At 50.3% G+C, this 22,566-nt stretch overlaps 2 protein-coding genes across 3 annotated transcripts in view; one reads left to right on the top strand and one right to left on the bottom strand.

Annotated features, from left to right (window-relative positions):
* GPKOW (G-patch domain and KOW motifs) overlaps positions 1-12,456 on the bottom strand; it is a 28,764-nt gene extending 16,308 nt beyond the window's left edge. Inside the window, exons 1-4 of the mRNA XM_015416588.1 lie at positions 12,252-12,456; positions 7,604-7,749; positions 700-839; positions 487-593 (exon numbers count right to left, since the gene is read on the bottom strand). Of these exons, the coding sequence (XP_015272074.1) occupies positions 487-593; positions 700-839; positions 7,604-7,749; positions 12,252-12,445 (587 nt within the window). The 5' untranslated portion in view covers positions 12,446-12,456. The remainder of the gene's footprint in view (positions 1-486; positions 594-699; positions 840-7,603; positions 7,750-12,251) is intronic.
* A 246-nt stretch (positions 12,457-12,702) lies between these two features.
* FTSJ1 (FtsJ RNA methyltransferase homolog 1 (E. coli)) overlaps positions 12,703-22,566 on the top strand; it is a 22,663-nt gene continuing 12,799 nt past the window's right edge. The window contains exons 1-7 of one of the 2 annotated variants that reach the window (XM_015416617.1): positions 12,703-13,064; positions 15,652-15,793; positions 16,792-16,861; positions 17,033-17,135; positions 18,883-18,961; positions 19,083-19,135; positions 20,859-20,912. In XM_015416617.1, coding sequence (XP_015272103.1) covers positions 15,673-15,793; positions 16,792-16,861; positions 17,033-17,135; positions 18,883-18,961; positions 19,083-19,135; positions 20,859-20,912 — 480 coding nt within the window. In that variant the 5' untranslated portion in view covers positions 12,703-13,064; positions 15,652-15,672. Of the gene's footprint in view, positions 13,065-15,648; positions 15,794-16,791; positions 16,862-17,032; positions 17,136-18,882; positions 18,962-19,082; positions 19,136-20,858; positions 20,913-22,566 lie in introns of both variants that reach the window. The other variant, XM_015416610.1, reaches the window with a different exon arrangement.

The raw sequence follows: 22,566 nt of genomic DNA, 5'->3' as shown, positions 1-22,566 counted from the left end.
CCAAGGGCCATCAGGGGGTCCACCAGCAGGGCCAGAACTCCAGAAGCCCTCCCACTCTTGCCCCCCCCCAAGAATACAGAGCATCACTGCCCCACACATAAGAACGTCAGAGAAGCCATGTTGGATCAGGCCAATGGCCCATCCAGACCAACACTCTGTGTCACACAGTGGCCAAGACCCAGGGGCCATCAGGGGGTCCACCAGCAGGGCCAGAACTCCAGAAGCCCTCCCACCGTTGCCCCCCCCCAAGAATACAGAGCATCACTGCCCCACACGTAAGAACGTAAGAGAAGCCATGTTGGATCAGCCCAATAGCCCATCCAGTCCAACACTCTGTATTGCACACTGGCCAAAACCGAAGAGCCACCAGGAGGGCCACCATTGGGGCCAGAACTCCAGAAGTCCTCCCACCACTGCCCCCTCAGCATGCATCGAGACGAGGAGAGGGAGATAAAAGCACCAATTCCACCTCCTGGGGACACTCACTGCTTGAAGGTGCGCCCGATGCCCTCGCCTGCCTTCCAGCCCATGCCTTTCAACATGGCAATACCGTAGGCGTCAACTGGCACCTCTTCGTAATCAGCCTCCGTCGACTACCAAAGAGAGGATAGAATAAAAGGGGGGGGGGAGGACAGGTGTTAAACTCTCCTGGCCAGGAGGTGGGAGCGACAATTCTCCCCGGAGCCCTGTTCCGCTTACCGATTCTGGACGGAGGCTGACGTCCATTTTCTCCCCGTCCTCGTAGCCGTCGGGGACACGATTCTGCATGAGGAGGGGGATGGCAAACGCGGGGTCGATCTTGCTGCTGCTCTCCCATTGCTCCTGCGTCTTCTTGGATTCTGAGTATGACGAGAACAAAGGTGTCCAAAGCGTGAGGCCACAGAGTTAAGCCGTCTTTGCTAAGTCGGAAGAAAGGCAAGGCATCGAGGATTACCAGCTTAGAAGATTCCCCGCTACCTGGCTGGGGACTTTTGCCCAGGATGATCTGGATTCTCTGCTCTTTTCCAAGGCAAAAGTTCCAGCAGAGTCATCTTGAGGGCAACCACATGGTCACAGATTTTGTATAGAAGAAGAAGAAGAGATTGGATTTATACCCCGCCCTTCAGAGCGGCTTACAAACTCCTTTCCCCTCCCCTCCCCACAACAGACACCCTGTGAGGGAGGCGGGGCTGAGAGAGCTCTGACAGAAACTGCCCCTTTTCAAGAACAGCTCTTATCAGAACTATGGCTTGCCCAAGGTCATCCAGCAGGTGCAAGTGGAGGAGTGGGGAATCAGACCCGCTTGTCCCAGATTAGAGTCCGCACACTTAACCACTACACCAAACTGGGTTTAGGGATAAGCCGCCCCAAACCTCCTTCTGTGGGTGCTGAAAACAGACACTCCAGCAGTCAGTCAGTCAGTCAGGACACACACTCCTCTTTATTTCACGAGAGTGAAAGCTCTACCTTTACAAGGCCTCGGCTTTCCACTCTCTAGGTTCGTTCCGGGGTGCACCTATGTTCGACTCAGTGTTCCTCGTCACAGCTTGAAATATAAATAAAATGTATTAACTTGAGAGGAGTGTCGCAAAGCATAGATCACTCAGTCACAGGCAAAAAGACATCAAACAAATCAACCTCACTATTGCTATCTAAAATCTGCCTGTCTGACCCTGCCCTGGATAGCCCAGGCAAGCCCGATCTCGTCAGATCTCGGACGCTAAACGGGGCCGACCCTGGTGGCAAGTATTTGGATGGAAGACCTCCAGAGAATACCAGGTCTGGGAGGCAGAGGCAGGCTATCAAGCCAACTCTCTGAACGTCCTTCGTACCCCACTAGGAGTTGCCAGAGGATGCCATGACTTCCAGGCACAGACACACACACACACAAACAAAAATCCCCCCCAAAATTAAATAAAATCTGTCTATCTGAAAACTTTAGACCTTACTATCTTCAAGCATCCCTGAATGGCATTCTTTAGTCATCCATCTTACCCATCCGGCAGAATACAGGCCCTCTTCATGCTTAGCTGGTAAAGCATGGAGACATGCCGACGTGAAAAAGGGTGAAGAGTAGCTGCCCCCATGCACATTAGAGTGCCAGCTTGGTGTAATGTTTAGGAGCAATGGACTCTAATCTGGGAGAGCCGGGTTTGATTCCCCACTGCTCCACATGCAGCTGCTGGTGTGGCCTTGGGTCAGCCTCAAGTTCTGTCAGAGCTGTTCTTGAAAAAGAGCAGTTTCTTTCAGAGCTCTCTCAGCCCCACCTACCTCACAGGGTGTCTGTTGTGGGGAGGGGAAGGGGAAGGAGTTTGTAAACTGCTCTGAGACACCTTTTGGGTAGTGAAGGGCGGGGTATAAATCCATTCTCTTCTTAACAGACCATCTTTTCTAGCAATCAGTGCATTACCCAGCAACTCAACAGCCAATTGGGGCCAACCAGTTAATTAGCATCTGCTGTAAGAAAAAAAACTACGGAGGAGGGATAGAAACTGGAAGACAGTCTCTCAAGGGTGAAACCCCAAGAACAAAAACTGCTCTGCAGGTGTTAGTAATCGGCACAGGGAGCACTTCGAAACAGGCCAGAACCCCAACAACAGTTAAGAGTTGTGAAGGAAGGTTCAGTCACCTCATTATTAGCCCTAACTTACCAAGTTCCCGACACTTTGTTTGTCCTGCTGCCTTCCCCTCTGAGTTTTTTCTTTTTGGCCTGAGCCCGACAAACGTTTGGGCTCCAAGGAAGAGGGTGCACAGACCGATCTCTGTGCTTGGCTTCTCTCCTAACAGGAAACCCCTGACATCTTTCCAAGAGAAGGGATGGCCAGAAACCATAATTATGTTTAGACTCTGTGACGACCCCTTATCTGGGGAGTCGGAAGAAAGGCAAGGCATCGAGGATTACTAGCTTAGAAGATTCCCCGCTATCTGGCTGGGGACTTTTGCCCAGGATGATATGGATTCTCAGTTCTTTTCCAGGGCAAAAATTCCAGCAGAGTCATCTTGAGGGCAACCACATGTTCACAGATTTTGTATAGAAGAAGAAGAAGAGATTGGATTTATACCCCGCCCTTCAGAGCGGCTTACAAACTCCTTTCCCTTCCCCTCCCCACAACAGACACCCTGTGAGGCAGGCGGGGCTGAGAGAGCTCTGACAGAAACTGCTCTTTTTCAAGAACAGCTCTTATCAGAACTATGGCTTGCCCAAGGTCATCCAGCAGGTGCAAGTGGAGGAGTGGGGAATCAGACCCACTTGTTCCAGATTAGAGTCCGCACACTTAACCACTACACCAAACTGGGTTTAGGGATAAGCCGCCCCAAACCTCCTTCTGTGGGTGCTGAAAACAGACACTCCAGCAGTCAGTCAGTCAGTCAGGACACACACTCCTCTTTATTTCACGAGAGTGAAAGCTCTACCTTTACAAGGCCTCGGCTTTCCACTCTCTAGGTTCGTTCCGGGGTGCACCTATGTTCGACTCAGTGTTCCTCGTCACAGCTTGAAATATAAATAAAATGTATGAACTTGAGAGGAGTGTCGCAAAGCATAGATCACTCAGTCACAGGCAAAAAGACATCAAACAAATCAACCTCACCATTGCTATCTAAAATCTGCCTGGCTGACCCTGCCCTGGATAGCCCAGGCAAGCCCGATCTTGTCAGATCTCGGACGCTAAACGGGGCCGACCCTGGTGGCAAGTATTTGGATGGAAGACCTCCAGAGAATACCAGGTCTGGGAGGCAGAGGCAGGCTATCAAGCCAACTCTCTGAACGTCCTTCGTACCCCACTAGGAGTTGCCAGAGGATGCCATGACTTCCAGGCACAGACACACACACACACAAACAAAAATCCCCCCCAAAATTAAATAAAATCTGTCTATCTGAAAACTTTAGACCTTACTATCTTCAAGCATCCCTGAATGGCATTCTTTAGTCATCCATCTTACCCATCCGGCAGAATACAGGCCCTCTTCATGCTTAGCTGGTAAAGCATGGAGACATGCCGAAGTGAAAAAGGGTGAAGAGTAGCCGCCCCCATGCACATTAGAGAGCCAGTTTGGTGTAATGGTTAGGAGCGACGGACTCTAATCTGGGAGAGCAGGGTTTGATTCCCCACTGCTCTACATGCAGCTGCTCGTGTGACCCTGGGTCAGTCTCAAGTTCTGTCAGAGCTGTTCTTGAAAAAGAGCAGTTTCTTTCAGAGCTCTCTCAGCCCCACCTACCTCACAGGGTGTATGTTGTGGGGAAGGGGAAGGAGTTTGTAAACTGCTCTGAGACACCTTTGGGTAGTGAAGGACAGGGTATAAATCCATTCTCTTCTTAACAGATCATCTTTTCTAGCAATCAGTGCATTACCCAGCAACTCAACAGCCAATTGGGGCCAACCAGTTAATTAGCATCTGCTGTAAGAAAAAAAACTACGGAGGAGGGATAGAAACTGGAAGACAGTCTCTCAAGGGTGAAACCCCAAGAACAAAAACTGCTCTGCAGGTGTCAGTAATCGGCAGAGGGAGCACTTCGAAACAGGCCAGAACCCCAACAACAGTTAAGAGTTGTGAAGGAAGGTTCAGTCACCTCATTATTAGCCTAACTTACCAAGTTCCCGACACTTTGTTTGTCCTGCCACCTTCGCCTCCGATTTTTTTTCTTTTTGGCCTGAGCCCGACAAAAGTTTGGACTCCAAGGAAGAGGGTGCACAGACCGATCTCCGTGCCTGGCTTCTCCCCTAACAGGAAACCCCTGACATCTTTCCCCAGGCCAAGAGAAGGGACGGCCAGAAACCAGAATTATGTTTAGACTCCTTATGCAAATGGAAACCAACAACGATAATGGAGTCCGGGCGTTAGGTCTGGTTATATGGATTCTCAGCTTTCGTTCTCTAATCCTTTCGGTTAAAGGAAGACAGAGAAGGCCATGTGCGGCCTAACGTGGAGATCGACCGGTCCTGGCTTCCTTTTCTCTCAATCCATGACACGGCCTTGAGCCGGCGACACCTAGGGCTTGGCTTTTTTTTTTTTCCTTTTGGTGCTTCAACACGACTAATAGCAACTATGCCACCAATGTGATCACCTCAGAGCAGCTAAGATTCGCCCTAGGTGAGTATTTCATTACAAGGCTGAACTAAGGCTTAGAACATCAGAGGAGCCCTGCTGGATCAGACCAGGGGTCCATCTAGCCCAGCCTCCCGTCTCACACAGGGGCCAACCAGTTCCTCTGGAGGGCCAGCAACATGGCAGAGAGGCCGAGGCCTTCCCCTAATAAGAACATCAGAAGAGCCCTGCTGGGTCAGACCAGTGGTTTATCTAGTCCAGCATCCTGTCTCATACAGCGGCCAACCAGTTCCTCTGGAGGGCCAACAACAGGGCACAGTGGCTGAGGTCTTCCCCTGATGTTACCTCTTGGCTCTGGGATCCAGAGCAGTAGTGCCTCTGAATGTGGAAGTTCCCCTCAGTCACCATGGATAGTAGCCACTGATCGATTTATCCTCCGCGGATCTATCCAATCACCTTTTAATGCTGTTTATTCCTTAGCCAACCCTACATCCTCTGGCAGAGAATTCCACATTTTAATCACTCTCTGTGTAAAGTAGTATTTCCTTGCATTTTTATGCTTCGCAGAGACCACCCCCACAAACCAAGAAACTCCATTAAGCAGAGCTCCAACCCCCGGCAAGCCTTCTCCGCTCCCAGCATGCTTGTGAAGGAAAAGGAGAGTGAAGTGAAGCAGAGATGGGTGGGTTAATAAAGACACCCAAGGGAAATAGCTCACTGGAGCGCCTGCAGAGGTGGTGACCACTGGATCAGTTCCGAGGTCAGAGGAAATGAGACTTATAGAATCATAAAGTTGGAACAGGCCATACAGACCATCTAGTCCAGGGGTGTCAAACATACGGCCCAGGGGCCAGATCAGGCCCCCGGAGGGCTTCTATCAGGCCTGCAGTGGAACTGGCTGTCTTCTGCTTCTTCTTCCAGTTCTGCTGCTGCGTCATCGTAGGTTTGCAGCTTACAGAAACACACCTGAACAGCATACTCGCGATTGCAACAGCACAGACACTGTGGTGCAATAATTCAGAGCAAGAGGTGTCAGTTATCAGATACAGTTAAATATACAAAATATTGCAAGAGCGCTAATGTTTTAAGTGAGTTTTTATTTTAAGTAAAAAAAAAACCTTCATAAAGTTTATATCTCTGCTACCTGGCATTACATTTTATGACGCACAGGGCCCAGGGGCCCAACAAGGTCTCATTGATGTCAGATCCGGCCCTGGTAACAAATGAGTTCGACACCCCCCAGATCTAGCCCAACCCCCTGCCCAATGCAGGACCAGCCTGAAGCATCCCTGACAAATATCCCCCTTTGAACCCCTCGTGCCGTGAAAAATTTTTTGCTCATATCCAGCCGATACCTTTCTGCATGTCATTTAAACCCATTGCTTTGGGTCCTCTCCTCTGCTGCCTGCCAACTGGAACCGCTCCTTGCCCTCCTCCACATGACATCCTTTCAAATATTCAAAGAGAGCAATCCTGGCCCCCCTGAGTCTCCTCTTCTCCACACTAAACATTCCCAGGGCCCTCAGCCTTTCCTCATAGGGCTCAGTCTCCAGACCCCTGGTCATCATTTGCCACCAGCTCCCGCATAAGTCCCTGTACCTGTGCATTCTATGTCGGGAGGGGCTGTGGCTCAGTGGTAGAGCATCTGCTTGGCATGCAGAAGGTCCCAGGTTCAATCCCTCGGCATCTCCACTTAAAAGGGTTCAGATGGTAGGGGTCAGGGGTCATTTCCTGCAGGAGCGCACAGGAGCAGAGCTCCGGCAGTAAAGAGCCCAGGGGGCGGCCACACGCAACAAGCCCCACCCCCTGCTCCCAGCAGCCCTCAGTCAGAGCAAGAAGCAGCCAGGTAAGTTGCAGAGCCCCCCTGGCCCTGCGGTCCAAAACAGTCCAGTGGCACCGTTAAGACCAAGTTTTATTCAGGTACAAGCTCTCCCTCCTCTGCACGTTCCCCCCCCCCACTAGCTAGCAATCCAAAACAGTCCAGTGGAGCCTGAGCGGTGGGTGTTGCCTTCTGACACACTTCTGGTGATGCCAGGGGGTGTGGCACATGCAAATAAATTATGCTAATGAGTTATGCTAATGAGCTCCTGCACCTCTTTTTCTATGAAATGACCCCTGGTAGGGGTGATGTGAAAGTTCTCTGCCTGAGACCCTGGAGAGCCGCTGCCAGTCTGAGAATAGGACCTTGATGGAACAAGGGTCTGGTTCGGTAGAAGGCAGCTTCATACGCTCACATTGTCTTTAATTTTTGACCTATAGTGTTCCAATAGAAGTAATGTCTTCACAAGGCTTTGGGCTTGTTGAAATGTAACATCGAAAGCGCACCCTAGGTCAATCCGAACGTGCAAAATCAGATCCCGCTCTATTCAGAACATCAGGGGAACTTTCCTAGTTCAGCTTTCCCCAGAAAGTCTGCAACTTGCAGGCTGGATTTTAGAAGCCTCTCTTACCCAACTACTTACCCAACTCTTACCCAACTACTCTCTTACCCAATCAACAAAGGGAAGCTTCCTGTCATAAACCCCCTGAGTGGAAGCGGCTATACATCTAAAGAATAAGAGAGGTGGGCCATGCTCACCCTCAATGAGCTCTCTGACGGCCTGGGCTTCGACCCCATTACTCCCGTCCGGGTCTGGGAGCGGTGCCGGATCCGCCACTTTCTTCCATTGGTTCTTCTGAATCAGGGGGATCACGAGCTCTTTGGGCTGCGGGGCTGGCCGGACACTGCAAAGGGAGAGAAGGCACCCCTCGTGTTAAGAAGAAGAAGCAGCAGCAATTGGATTTATACCCCACCCTTCACTCGGAGGCATGCTGTGAATTAATTAACTGTTTATAACCTCGGCTTTATGGATTTGCAATGTTTTAGACTGTATTTTATTTTGTACAGTTTTCTATGTTTTATTGCATTCTTCTCTGTTTGTGGTGGCCTATGGCTAAGTACAGTGAAAACCTTCTCTCTCCCGGAGTCTCAGAGCAGCTTACAGTCTCCTTCCCCTCCCCCCAGCAGACACCCTGTGAGGTAGGTGGGGCTGAGAGAGCGCTTTCGGGAACTGCCCTTGAGAGAACAGCTCTGACAGAACTTGTGACTGACCCAAGGTCACACCAGCAGCTGCAGGTGGAGGCGTGGGGAATCAAACCCGGTTCTCCAAGATTAGAGTCCGCGCACTTAACCACTACACCAAACTGGCTCCCAGTTTTCAAATTCTGCTGGTGTGGCTCATCTACCGACACAAAACATAAGCTATGTCCCCTCATGTAACTGTTCTGTCATTACATGGTGAGTATGCAAAAGTATATAACACTGTGTATAATAGATGTATGTTTAAGGTGGATCAATTCTGTGCTTTTTATTTGTCTTTTTTATTTTTCTATACTGTCGTGTAAATATTGGTGTCAAATATTATCAAACATAGGTTTCCCCCAAACAATATGTGACGAAATGGCTGCCAGGCAGAGGCAGCAGTACCTAAAACGGATGCCATCCTGGTAGTCCTTACAAGGGGGGAGGTGCTCCATAGGGAAGAATGGAGCTGCCGTACCTCCCTGCCTACACTTCCCAGCAGCCTTGAGGGAAAAGAGCAGGAAAAGTTTGACACACCCCAGGGGCGGGGCCAAGTAGATAAAGGTTTTGGCTGGGGGGTGCGGGGGAGTCAGTCTGCGCCTAGTCTTAGCCTGGTCTTCAGCGTGGATGGCAGTTCCCGGCAGGTGTACAGGTGGGGGCTCCTGTGACCTCAGGCTCCGTGGTCAGTCCAGGCCACTATCAACTGTGGTGAACAGCCAGGAGAGGGTAACGGTACTGGTAACCAGTCCAGGGAAGGGCTGCGGTTTCCCTCCAACAACGAGGAGGGGGAAAGCAAATCCTGGCCTGAGGCCACCACCCACTACAAAGGTAGAGAGGGGTGTGTGTAGGGGCAGACGAACTGTGTTTCGATCCGGTTTAATTTCTGTGCCCAGGTTATGCTGAAGTGCCTGTGCATTGCGGTGAGGGCGGGGTATAAATCGAATAAAATAAATAATAAATAATAATAATAATTTATTTTCATGCCTAACCTGTATATAGTTAAATAAATCTTCCTTTTTTAGTTTAAAAAGCCTGGTGTGCCTTAACCACATAGCCCTCCCTGCTCTGCACGTTACCAGGGGCAAAAGAGAGGCCAGGGAACACAAATGGGCCCAAATCGGAGGGGTTGCCAACTCCCCAGGGGGCGCCCAAAGTTCAAGGTACCCACTTCCCAAGGTGGGGAAAGTTCAAGGTACCCACTTCCCAAGGTGGGGAAATCAGCCAGAGGGGTCTCACTGTCCCTCTAGGAAGGCGGTGTCAATTCAGTGAGCGGTGGCAGCGTTTAACGGAGAGAAATAGCCCCACCAGATAGGGTGGGAGGCCAAAACAGGGGCTTGCGAGCCACAGGACGGCACCTCAGTCTCCCAGGGCTGAGGGCGGGTCCCCATTTCGCCACACAATACATCAAAGTGCAGGTCTACACTCTGTTCAAACAGCACCTTGTCAGTTTCACAATCACTATTCCCAGGGGGACTCTAATAATTTACTCGTTTTGAATACACTCTTTTTCAGGGCTTTTTTTGTAGAAAAAGCCCAGCAGGAACTCATTAGCATAATAGGCCATGCCCAACAGCAGGAACTCATTAGCATATTAGGCCACACCCATGACAGCACAGCTTATTAGCATATTAGGCCACACCCCCGTGTTACCAGAAGTGTGGTCATCCAACCACACCCACCTTTTGCTTCTTATTCTGTTGACCTTGTTTGTTGTCAAAACCCAGGGCTTTTTTTGGAGCAGGAACTCCTTTGCATGTTAGGCCACACACCCCTAATGTAGCCAATCCTAATGAGTTCCTGCTGTTGGGTGTGGCCTATTATGATAATGAGTTCCTGCTGGGTGTGGCCAACTTGGGAGCCAGCCGGAACTCCGTTCCTGTGCGTTCCTGCCCAAAAATAGCCCTTCTCTTCTTCAAGGACCGTCCTTGAAAACAGCACAGAATTGATCTACCTTAAACATACATCTATTATACACAGTGTTATATACTTTTGGATACCTTCCTAACACTGTGACCCTCAGTTTTTGTATTACCACACGGAGGGGTGGCAGAAAGAAAGAAAAGAGGAATTCAAAGAAAACCCCCACTGTCAAAAGTCCCAGTCCCAACCCCGAATAAGGACTTTTGGTGCAAGGGGAGTACATTACGAAACAAAGTGACAAAGTACCAGAGAGTGTCTAAAACTCACCCTAGTCTTGGTAGGTTGCCACCAGGTCTTTCGATCTATCCCGACAGCCCAGGAGAGAAAGACCAAACCTCCCGGCTTCTCAGGGAACTTAACAAGAAAAGTCAGCCCTGCAGAGCGGAACTGCAGTCTGAGTTTCCAAGACAAAACAGTTAGCTGGTAGGCGGTCAAGAGCCAAGGCTCTGGATCAAGGCTTTGAGGTTTATTGAAGGCAAAAGCCACGATAGAGTAAACACATATAAGTATTTATTTAAGGTGCAAAATTATTTAAGGCAATGTAGTATGAATGGGAATATAATTTTTTTTTTAAATAGGTTGTTCCTTCTTGATTGTTCATATTCATATTTTTCCTTGGTTTTATGGATTTCTCTTTTAAGTAATATTTTATTAGGATGTTATAAAGGCGTGTTATATAGAAGACTTTCCTCTTGTAGGTCTGATATTGTTAGCAGACAACATAATAGGTATAAAGTTCATGATTCTGTAGTTCATAAGGGCAAAACCTTGCAATGTCTGGGTGAGATAAGATTTTGGTCTCGTATCAGGAAAAAAATACTTTTGTTTGGGATATGAAGAATCCTTGCACATTATCATTTAGGTTAGGTTAAGCAACGGCTCACTCAGCGCACTTATCCACTACACCAAGAAGTGAAACCATGCCCCGTCTCTGCCCCCACGCAGGTGTCTAGAGCTCAATTGCTTGGAATGTGCTAATTGGGAGCTTCAAAGGCAGTTGGTACTACCCTCAGCTGAAAACAATTCAGCTCTGGCAAGGTCACTGTGCTATGTCTAACCGTCTCTGGGAAAGCTCTTGCAGGCCTTCGCACAGCCTGAACCAAAGATTTTACTTTACAGAACAGAGCAAGGAACCAGTTTTCTTTACGCCCATGCACAAAGTATGCTGCTGGGTCCTGGCCCCAAAACTTCTAACGTACAGTCCCTGTACATTCAGCGGTATCACAAACACACAGTGTTTTTTAAACACTTGCAAATGTTTTCTGCCCTGACCTGGATGGGCCCAGATAGACTGATCTTGTCAGATCTCAGAAGGTCAGCTGGGTGGGGCCTGGTTAGGTCTTGGGAGGGAGACCAGCAAGGAAGTCCCGGGTTGCTACGCAGAGGGGGGTGACGGCAAACCGCCTCTGAACATCTCTTGCCTTGACCTGGCTGGCCCAAGCTAGCCCGGTCTTTTCAGATCTCAGAAGCCAAGCAAGACTGGCCTTGCTTATCATGACAACAGGTAAGAACATAAGAGATGCCAATGTTGGATCAGGCCAAAGGCCCATCCATTCCAACACTCTGTATCACAAAGTGGCCAGAAATACCAGTGCCATCAGGAGGTCCACCAGTGGCTAATAGCCACTGATGGACCTCTGCTCCATATGCTTATCTAATTCCCTTTTGAAGCCGTCCATGCTTGTAGCTGCCACCACTTCCTGTGGCAGTGAATTCCAAGTGTTAATCACTCTTTGGGTGAAGAAGTACTTCCTTTTATCCGTTCTAACCCGACCGCTCAGCAATTTCATGGAGTGCCCACGAGTTCTTGTATTGTGAGAAAGGGAGAAAAGTACCTCTTTCTCTACCCGCTCTTTCCCATGCATAATCTTATAAACCTCAATCATGTCACACTGGTTAAGAGTGTCAGACTAGTATCTGGAAAACCAGGTTCGAACCCTCACTCATGCCATGGAAGCTCACTGGGTGACCTTGGGCCAATCACACGCTCTCAACCTAACCTCCACCGCACAGGATTGTTGTGAGGATAAAATGTAGGCGAGGAGAATGATGCAAGCCACTTTGGGTCCCCAATGGGGAGAAAGGTGGAGTATAAATAAACCAGCTAAATAAATAAATTAAAATTAATTACTTAATTAAATAAGTTTTTCTTGGCGCGAACACATAACTGGCATCTTTAATTTACCCAATGTAGCCGGATCAATACGCTGCCACTTTTAGCGCATGCGCATTACCCCCTCCATACCTTTGTAATTCTCGCCCCTCAACGGCACGAAGGAAATCGGTCTCCAGTTTCTCTTCTCCCCCATCTTGTCCCGTCACGGCGAGAAGCCTCCTCCTCCCGGTTGTCCGCGTGAAGCTAAACGACACCGGGGCAGCCGAAGCTCCCACGGCCTTCTTCTCAACACTCTCTGTTTCGGCTGCCGCAGTTTCCGCCATCTTTTTTTCGTGTCTTTTACATCCGTGTTCCACCCCCAACTTCCGTCTGTGCCATTCAGGGGAATTCTAGGAAATGGAGTGCTGAAGCCCTGCTCTCCAGATTGGGTTTTATACACCGGTGAAAGCAAAACAACTACAATTCCCAGAGAGCATCGCGGAACAAGCCTCGCGTTCTCCCAGCAAAACAGAAAGTACTATAGCTTCCAGGCGACATCGCTATTCGGCGCAAGCGCAGTACCTTACGGACACACCAAACTTTTTAAAGGGTTCCCGTTGACTCCATCGATTCGCTGCAACGAACTGCTCAGGCCTAAGATTTTTTTGCGCATGCGCTATGAAAACCCTAGTCGGATGTGCTGCTGTGTGGCCTCTGCGGAAAATCGAAAACCTCTTCAATTCCGCGAGTCACACCCGTTTTAGAAGAGCCTTGTTGTCACGGGAACGCGCTCGGAACCGATTACATCACGGCCTATATTAATCAATTCCGTGAAGAAGCGAAGAGTAGTGCGCGTGCGCTCTGGCATAGCCAGGGACGTCGCGCATGCGCCCTCACGTGCTTCTTTGAGACGGAATGGCAATTCCCTGACTGTTTCTCTGGATGCTCATTTTGCTAATACAGGTACGGTCTGCACGAGTTCCTTTTATAGGGGGCAGCCTTCAGTTGCACGACAGGCAGAAGCAATATTAAATGAAGCTTTGTTCCATCCCTGCATACCGGGAAAAGCGTCACCTGTTGGTTCTGTGCCTGCTTTGCCGCTGTTGCAAGAGATTCTGCACAGAGCAAGGTACGCCTACATCCACCATCCCTGAATGGGCTGGTCAGCGGTTTATCTCAAGCTTAATTCTCACAAGCAGTGTTCCCTCTAAGCTGAGTTAGTGTGAGCTAGCTCATAGTTTTTTAGCGTCCGGCTCACATATTTTTGTCTTGGCTCAGGAAGGAGGGCTCCAGAGCAAAGTAATTTATGCGGGGGCCAAATCTCTTGCTCACAACTTTAATTCCAGTAGCTCACAAAGTAGAATTTTTGCTCATGAGACTCCACAGCTTAGAGGGAACATTGCTCACAAGCAGTGGTTGGGGTGACAAACCAGTCCCTGGAATGTACCACAGCAGCCTGGTGGGGGGAGTTGTCAGATGACCCCTTGACCTTTACGAAATGGCTTGGCAACCCTACACTGGGCTCAGGCTTTGTTCTGTTACTTCAGACCAACAGGGCTACCCATAGGGCTGCCAGGTCCCCTGGGGGGGGGGATTCCCCCGCTCAAAGGGCCCCCAATCCGCCAGTCCGGATCTGGCCGGTGGGGGGAACCCCACCGCTGAAGTGGCCAGATGGGGCCAACGTGCCTGGCGTGATGACGTTGCCCGGAAGTGATGTCATAACGCTGGGCACATCGCCGGGCGATGCTCTAGCAATCACCCTGAAAACTCTGTGGTACCATAGAGTTTTCATGGTGATTGCTAGAGCGTCGCCAGGCGACGTGCCCAGCGTGATGACGTCACTTCCGGGCAACGTCATCGCGGCGCGCGCACACGAATGTCCCAGACAGGGTCCACCGCTCCCCCGCTAAAGCCAGTAAGTCACTTGGCAACCCTAGCTACCCACCTAAACTGGATGTGTTACCATTTCTTTCGTCTTTCTAGACCATGGTATTTTTTAAAGTCACCCAGAGAGGCTCTGTTTTGTGATCTGTCTATTCTATGAGTCCTTTGAGCAGGGCTTTTTTCTGTGGTGATGCTCCATCTATGATATAATCTCTCCAGAGTTTTCTGTGCCACACCAGGACATTTCTGCTCCCCGAGGCTTTTGGAATGCTTTCAGTAGATAAGAACCATCAGAAGAGCCCTGCTGGATCAGACCACTCAGTGGCCAACCAGTTTGGTGTAGTGGTTAAGAGCAGCAGACTCTAATCTGGAGAACCGGGTTTGATTCCTCACTTGACTTGCAGCCACCTGGGTGACCTTGGGTCAGTAACAAGTTCTCAAAGCTGTTCTCTCAAGAGCAGAGCTCTCTCAGCCCCACCTGTCTGTTGTGGGGAGAGGAAGGGAAGGAGATTCTAAGCCGCTCTGAGTGAGCATGGGGCATATATCCAACTCTTCTTCTCCTCCTCCAGAGGGCCAACAACAGGCATAGAGGCCGAGGCCTTCATCAGAAAAGCCCTGCTGAAGCAGACCACTGGTCCCTCTAGTCCAGCATCCTGCCTCACACAGTGGCCAATCAGTTCCTCTGGAGGGCCGACAACAGGGCAGAGAGGTCAAGGTCTTCCCCTGATAAGAACATCAGAAGAGCCCTGCTGGGTCAGACCAGGGAGGGTCCATCTAGTCCAGCATCCCGCCTCACACAGGGGCCAGCCAGTTCCTCTGGAGGGCCAACAATAGGGCATAGAGGTCAAGGTCTTCCCCTGATGTTGCCTCCTGGCTCTGGGGATTCAGACGCTTAGCGCCTCTGAATGTGGAGGTTACCCTCAGCCACTGTGGCTAGTAGCCATTGATAGACTTATCCTCCATTGTAGTTTGCCGGGGTTCAAAGAAGACAGGACGCAAACACTCTGCAGGAACTGACTGAACCCTCTCAGCTTCCCAGCGTTTATTTATAAGCTTCTAGTCCCCCCCCCTCCCTCACATAAGGGAAAGTTACAAGCATTCAAGCATCCTTTTGGAATGTGTTTTCTAACAGCCACTCTCTCTTATCTGCCAAAGCCAAATGACTGCGTCATTAAGCAGTACCTCATGCTCTCAGCACATGAATACTTTTGGGTTATTGCTGGCTAAGCGCCGTAACAATAAAATTCAATTCATTCATTCATTCATTCATTCATTCATTCATACTTTTGGGTTCCCAATCTCCAGCCAGGAGAACAGTGATCTCCCTGCAGGAACAATGTTAACACTCCCGGGCCTGCCTCTCAAGAGCGGACATTGTTCCTACACTCCATGAGTCTATCTAATCCCCTTTTAAAACTCTTCCTGTGGCAATCACTACATCCTCTGGCAGCGAATCCCACATTTTAATCCCTCTCTGTGTAAAGTAGTGCTGTGTTCTCTGTTGCCTTTCAGGGGAGATCTGCTCTGAGATGAGCAAGCCCATTCTGTTAGGCTGGTCTGCGCTGTCTTTTGACTTTTATGCATTGTAACAAGCCAGCGCTGCTCTTTAGATTCAGGCACAGTGGGAAACCTGGTAATAGATCTGTCTCCTCCTCTCTTCCAGCAGCACCTGCTGTGTTAAGGAAGGATGGGGCGTTCCTCCAAAGATAAGCGTGACATCTACTACCGCCTGGCCAAGGAAGAAGGGTGGCGAGCCCGCAGTGCGTTCAAACTCCTGCAACTGGATGAGGAGTACCACCTGTTTCAAGGTAGGGCAGGAATTTTGCCTTCTGATGACCTTATAGATCAGACACAAATGCTTTCACACACCCCGAATAATGCACTTTCAAACCACATTCAGTGCACATTAGTTCTGGTTTGCAAATGGATTTTGCTGTTTCGCACAGGGCTTTTCTCCATCCTCATTTTCATCGCTTGTGCGCGCCTATTGCTTCGGAGAGTTTTTTCTTTTGCACACGTGTTTTGCTCCCTCTAGTGGACGATTGGATATTACATTGGTTGGTGTCCGACATACCTCCTTGCATATTTAAACAGAAGGGTTTTATGCCGGGCATACATTGATAGAATATAAAATCAGCTACTAGAGGGGGCAAAACATGAGCGGAAAAGGGGGGGGAACCAATGTAACTGGGACGGACAAGCAAGGAAAATAAGAATGCAGAGGAGCTGACAGTAAAATTCAGTTGCATTATTCAAGCGCATTATTCAGTGTGCCTGAAAATATCCAATGGCTGAGCCCCCAAGCCTATTTTTACTGTGAAGGCTGAGTCCCAGCTCCCTGTGAAGTGAGTGTTTTCATATTTTATTTTGGAATCTCCTGTAAATGTCTTCCAAACATCTTATTTTGTTGCTGCTTCTGCTGCTGCTGTTTCTTCTTCTGGATCCCGTACGCAATTGGCAGCCAGTGCAGCTGGCGGAGCAGCGGCTGAATGCACGCCCGCTCAGACGTTTATTTATTTATATCCCACTTCCCTCCCCAGTTGGGCCTCAGAGTGGCTTAGGACACTGTTCCCTCCTCCTCCATTCTCTCACAACAGCCCTGTGGGGGTAGGCCAGGGCACGAGTTTTGTGACAGGCCCAAGGTCACCCAGCGAGATCCCATGGCGGAAAGCGGGATTTGAAACTGGGTCACCGAGGATCCTAGTTCGCCACTCTATACTCTGCCCCCCCCCACTGGTTCTCTAGGGGACCCTGGAGCTCTTGCTTGAGCGCTCTCGTAATGGAACCTTTCTCTTGTTTGGACCAGGCGTCTCCCGAGCCGTGGATCTGTGCGCCGCTCCTGGAAGCTGGAGCCAGGTTTTGAGCCGGAAACTCAAGTAAGCCGACCTCAGGACTCCGGGAAATATGGGGTGGCATGCTCGATTCGGCAGCGCATAGACTAAAATCAGCATGCTGCAGAGGAGAGGATGCGGGGTGACTTAGGAGTCCCTTGGGGGACGAAAGAGCGGGTTCCCTCAAACATTTCCCTGTCCCGCTCTCTTCCCCAGGGGAGACGGCACCAGCAATGCGGATGTCAAAATAGTGGCTGTCGATTTGCAGGCTATGGCCCCTCTGCCTGGAGTCATTCAAATCCAAGGGGACATCACCAAGGTAGGCGGTCCCCAAACCACACTCTGTCTGATCGGTTTTTCTCCCTCTGTTCTGCCAAGGGGCTCAGGTGGTCTCCTCCCCATCCTCCTCAGGGGGTCTGTGGTGGTCTCCTCCCCCATCATAGAGTGGGAAGGGACCTCCAGGGTCATCTAGTCCAACCCCCTGCACAAGGCAAGAAATTCACAAATACCTCCCCCCCACACACACACCCAGCGACCCCTGTCCCATGCCCAGAAGATCGTAAAAAACCCTCCAGGATCCCTGGCCGAACTGGCCCGGAGGACGATTGCTTCCTGACCCCAGAGTGGTGATCAGCATTTCCCTGGGCTTGCAGAGAAAGGGCCACAAGATCTAAGCACTGATGCAACCCTCCCTGCCCTCCCTCTCGTGGTCTGCCCAAGTTCACAGAACCTCACAATTCACAAACGAATCTATAGTCAAAGCACGCTAATTAAATGCAACAATAATTATATAGAAAGCTAAGTCAGTAATAATGCCAAACTCATATAATTGTATATCTATATATCTAATAGCCAAGTTGCCCCCTCCGTGTGGATATCTAAATCCATACACCAGGGGCACTTGGGGGGCAGGGAGATTTTCCTGCACATTTGGGGCAATCCCCAGATGTGCAGAAAAATCTGAAAAGTTTTTAAAACTATATGGGGGATATTTAAATCTCCCAAAAAGTAAAAAAAAAGTCCCCTTTGCATGCGCACTTACCACTGGCAGCAGCGGCGAAACCTTGGCGACTGGAGGCTGGGAGCCATGGCCGTTGCTGTGATGGAGGGGGAGAAGCCTGGCGGGCCCAGCGGCGGGGAGCCGCACAGGGCTTGCGGGTGGGTGTGGGGGGGGGGGGAGAAGCCTGGCGGGCAGGCAGGTGGCTGGGAGCTGTGCAGGGCTTGCTGCTGTTGCTGCTGTCAGTGGCGCCGGCGGGAGAAGCCTGGCGGAGCTCCTGCTGCTTCAGTGGCCGGCCGGCCAGGAGCTGCGGGGAATCCCCTCCCCCCGGTGAGAGTATCATGGGTCCCACTCCCACCTCTTGTAATTATATAATTGTAGAATTACAAGCATAATGAAGAGCAGCTATCCAAAAGTGGGTGGTAACAAACCCAAACTCACAATAAGTCACACAGCATAACTCCAAAGCAGCAGGCTTCCTTCATAAATAGAACAAGCACAACAAAGAAAAGAGTTTATATAAATATCACATGTCTTTGAGTTGAAGTCCAAACATCTATACATTGTGGCTTGCAGTAAATAAGATCCATTCCAAGTGGAAACGACGCAGTTCCAGATAATCAGTGTTTCAGATCTGTTCCTTCATCAGGTAAATCAGGTCAGTCTTCATTAACATCCAATGAATACACATGTATAAGCGAGCCCCCCGATCAGAATATTCCAATGAGGCACAGCTCCATATCTCTTGCAAGTCGGAATTGCCTCTGACAGCATTGCTGTCGGATGGCCATCTAGCCTATGTTTGAAAACCCCCAAAGAAGGAAAGCCCACCACCTCCCGAGGAAGCCTGTTTCACTGAGGAAGCGCTGTAAGTGTCAGGAAGTTCTTTCTAACGTTTAGCCGAAAACTCTTCTGATTTAATTTCCACCCGCTGGTTCTGGTCCGACCTTTTGGGGCAACACAAAACAACTCCGCACCATCCTCTATACGACAGGCCCTTCAAGTACTTGAAGATGGTTATGTGGTCAGCCAACCTCAAGTTTTGCCTCCATCCTTCCTCTTTGCCCAGGTCTCTACCGCCCAGGAGATCATTCGCCATTTTGAGGGGCAGCCAGCTGACCTGGTGGTGTGTGACGGAGCCCCTGACGGTAGGTGGGAGATGCTGCCACCAGTCCCATTCTGGGACTAGAGACCCCTGCTGGCCAATGTCAGCTTTGCAGGAATCAAGGGAAGTCGCCTTCAGTCATTTTTTTTCCTTTACTGTTGCAGTGACCGGGCTCCACGACATCGATGAGTACATTCAGGCCCAGCTGCTTCTCGCTGTGAGTATCGCATGAAGCTTCCTTCCCCCCAGGCCCGTAGCCAGGATTTTGTGGCTTGCGGGGCAAAAAAATTTTCTGGTGGGGCTGAAGTTCTCAGTGCAGAAAGAAAAGCCGTTTAGACCAACAGAAAGCTGTTGCCAGGCTAGATCTCTAAATTGCAAGCTGCCAGCCACTTTAGATGACAGTCCGCAGCTGCTGCAAGTTATTCTCTTCCTCCAGCCTAAGCAACAAGTCTGACCACAAGCCGGCAGGTGGGGGTGATGTCTTCTATAGTCAAGAAAGCCAACACTTAGGCAGCAAAACTGTCTTCAAGGAGACCAGTTTCTTGACACAGAGTTAGGAGGGAGCCTAGAGGTCACCTACTCCAACCCCCTTGCTCAGTGTGGGAATTAATCAACTACAGCACTCCACTCTGCTTAAAGGAGCGCGCGCCTTTTAAAAAAATGTTTCAGAATGGTTGAAAAAAGCATTTGCAGGAGAAATTCTGGTGGGGGCTGTGCCTTTAAGAAAGGGGGCAGAGCCCCCAATGGTCCCACTGTAGCCACCAGCCTGCTTATAGTGAATCAGACCCTCGGTCCATCAAGGTCAGTATTGTCTACTCAGGCTGGCAGCAGCTCTCTAGGGTCTCTGACTGAGGTCTTTCACATCACCTCTTCCCTGGTCCTTTTTTAACTGGAGATGTCGGGGGATCGAACCTGGGGCCTTCTGCATGCGAAGCAGAGGCTCTGCCACTGAACCAATGACCCTCCCCTAATAATGAACACACATGAAGCTGCCTTATACAAGGACAGGACGTTGGTCTGTCAAGGTCAGTCTTGTCTACCCGGACTGGCAGCAGTTCTCCAGGGTCTCCGCTAGAGGTGTTTCACATCACCTGCTGCCTGGTCCTTTAACCTGGAGATGCTGGGGATTGAAGCAAATGCAACAGGGGAAGCCCTTTCTCCAAATCTCCCTGTCTTTAATTTTCACAGTTTTCCCCTCCCCTTGTTTTTGTGGGGGTGGGGGAACAAGATCTGGCCTGATGAAGAGTTGTGGGGAATTGGAAAGATGTTTTGTGTCCTTTTGGGTGACCCTAATGAAAAGCTGGGGTGGCTCAAGTGGTTAAGATGCTGAACCTCCCCTTGTTTTTGTGGGGGTGGGGGAACAACATCTGGCCTGATGAAGAGTTGTGGGGAATCGGAAAGGTGTTTTGTGTCATTTTGGGTGACCCTAATGAAAAGCTGCGGTGGCTCAAGTGGTTAAGATGCTGAACTGCAGTAGTTCAGCAGTTCGAGACCCGGCTGCCGCATGACGGAGTGAGCTCCCGTCTCTAGTTCCAGCTCCTGCCAACCTAGCAGTTCGAAAGCAAGAAATTGCAAGTAGATCAATAGGTACCACTTTAGTGGGAAGCATTCCGTGTGCCTTGGTGTTTAGTCATGCCGGCCACATGACCACAGAAACGTCTTCGGACAGCGCTGGCTCTTCGGCTTTGAAACGGAGATGAGCACCGCAACCCTAGAGTTGGATTCGACTGGCTTTCAAGCAAGGGAACCTTTACCTTTTTAATGTTTGTTTCGGATTTTCCGTGAGGCGATATGGCTGGTCACAGCTTGCTTTCTGCTGGAGGAAATGTCTGTTCCCTAGCCTACTGCAGAAACGTTTGCTGTAGACAGGTCCGTATCGAGTCCGTTGCCTCTTCCACCATCCCCAGGCTCGATTTCTTTTTCCCTTCCTTCTCTTCCAGGCCCTGAACATCACCACCCATGTCTTAAAGAAAGGAGGCACTTTTGTAGCAAAGGTGAGCCCCGCAGGTAACCTGGGTGCAGGTAACAGGTTCAGTAGGCGCTCCTTAGCTGTAGCCAAGTCAGGGTGGTCGTGAGCATGACGCCTGGCCAAAAGGCTCCCCCTGTACTGGGTTTCTTGCTCCAGTTACCCCATCAGACTGGTCACCCTCTGCCCACTGCAGGAAGTGGAACGGGCACACCCAGTCCAGGGTAGGGGACACAAAACCCCAGGATATGTTCAGCTTCACTCAGACGTGGCCAGGAACCATCAGGAGCTAGGGCAGCAACCGGGTTACTTCAACCAGGGGTCCCCAAAACTTTTTTGAGCCTGTAGACACCTTTGGAATTCTGACACAGGGAGGCGGTGCTACCCTCAAAATGGCTGTCATAGGAGGCGGGGCCACCCTCAAAATGGCTGCCACAGGAGGCGGGGCCACCCACAAAATGGCTGCCACGGGAGGCGGAGCCACCCACTAAATGTCAGGGAGCCAGGTTATATACAACTCAAATAGTAACTCTTCAACATTTCGGGCAAAAGCTCTCTTTAATGGGATGCCTTTTATAACGTACCGTTTTTAAACGTTGTCTTGTATACATGCACAGCAATGCAGTGAAGATCTTTGTCCTGTGGCAGCAGCTGTCACTGAAGCAAATTTCTGAGAATCTGCGAAGCCGGCCAGAAGCCTTGCTGTGCAAGAGCCCCACCTGGCCCCCACCCACTTTCTGAAAAGGGTCGGTGGGCAAAGGTATCAGTGGGTACCACGGTGCCCCTGTGTGGAGAACGAGGCTCCCGCCATGCCCTGCCCCATCAGACCTTGCTGCGTGAGCGACCCCGAACGGGGTTTAGCGGAGCCACCAAAAAAAAAAAAGAAGAAGAAGCCTTGCTGTGCAAGAGCCCCACCTGGCCCCCACCCACTTTCTAAAAAGGGTCGGTGGGCAAAGGTATCAGTGGGTACCACGGTGCCCCTGTGTGCTACATTGGGGGCCCTGGTTTCGACGTTGCTCCAGGGAAGGTGAATATTCACCTTGAGAACTGCAACAGCCCTTTCTGACATCTCTAGCTCTGTCCTCGGTTCCTCTTCTGCTAGATAAGTTGAAGAGCCAACGTGGTGTAACTGTTAGAGCAGGGGTGTCAGACATCAGGCCCGGGTGCCGGAACCAGCCCATCCAGGGCTCTTATGTGGCCCGCGAGCAACTAGTGCAAGGGAGGGAACAGGAGGTTGCTTGGGGGGCGAGTGGGCGGAGCCACTCCGATTGTGGCTTCAGCATGGCGGGACATCCTTGTCTGCAACAGTCAAGCAGCATGGGAGCGTCTGCCCAGTGCTACACCGCTGGCTCTCCAGTCCACCCGTATGGGTTTCCCTTTGCACCCCCCTCCCAACCCATGGGGCACTGAGGTGAGGATTAGAGATGTAAAATTGCCGGAAGAGTGGAAAAAAACACTTCCCCCTCATTTTTTTCGGGGGAAAACGGAAAGTTTCGGAAAAATTGGAAAAAAAATGCTACATTAGCACTTCTTTTTTCTTTTCCAGATTGAAAATCATTCAGTTACTTTAGGAACATAAAATATGACTATGGACATTTTTACTTGGCATGAAATGATCACAACTAGCATATTAAAAATATAGTGTATCCAAACAATCAGGGCTATTCTTGCGCAGGAACGCA

The sequence above is a fragment of the Gekko japonicus genome, unplaced genomic scaffold (assembly GCF_001447785.1).
Source record: "Gekko japonicus isolate JY-2015 unplaced genomic scaffold, Gekko_japonicus_V1.1 scaffold2807, whole genome shotgun sequence".
In the NCBI taxonomy this organism is placed as follows: Eukaryota; Metazoa; Chordata; class Lepidosauria; order Squamata; family Gekkonidae; genus Gekko; species Gekko japonicus.
Note: the sequence above shows the minus strand (reverse complement) of the source record. Positions and strands in the feature narration are given on the sequence as shown.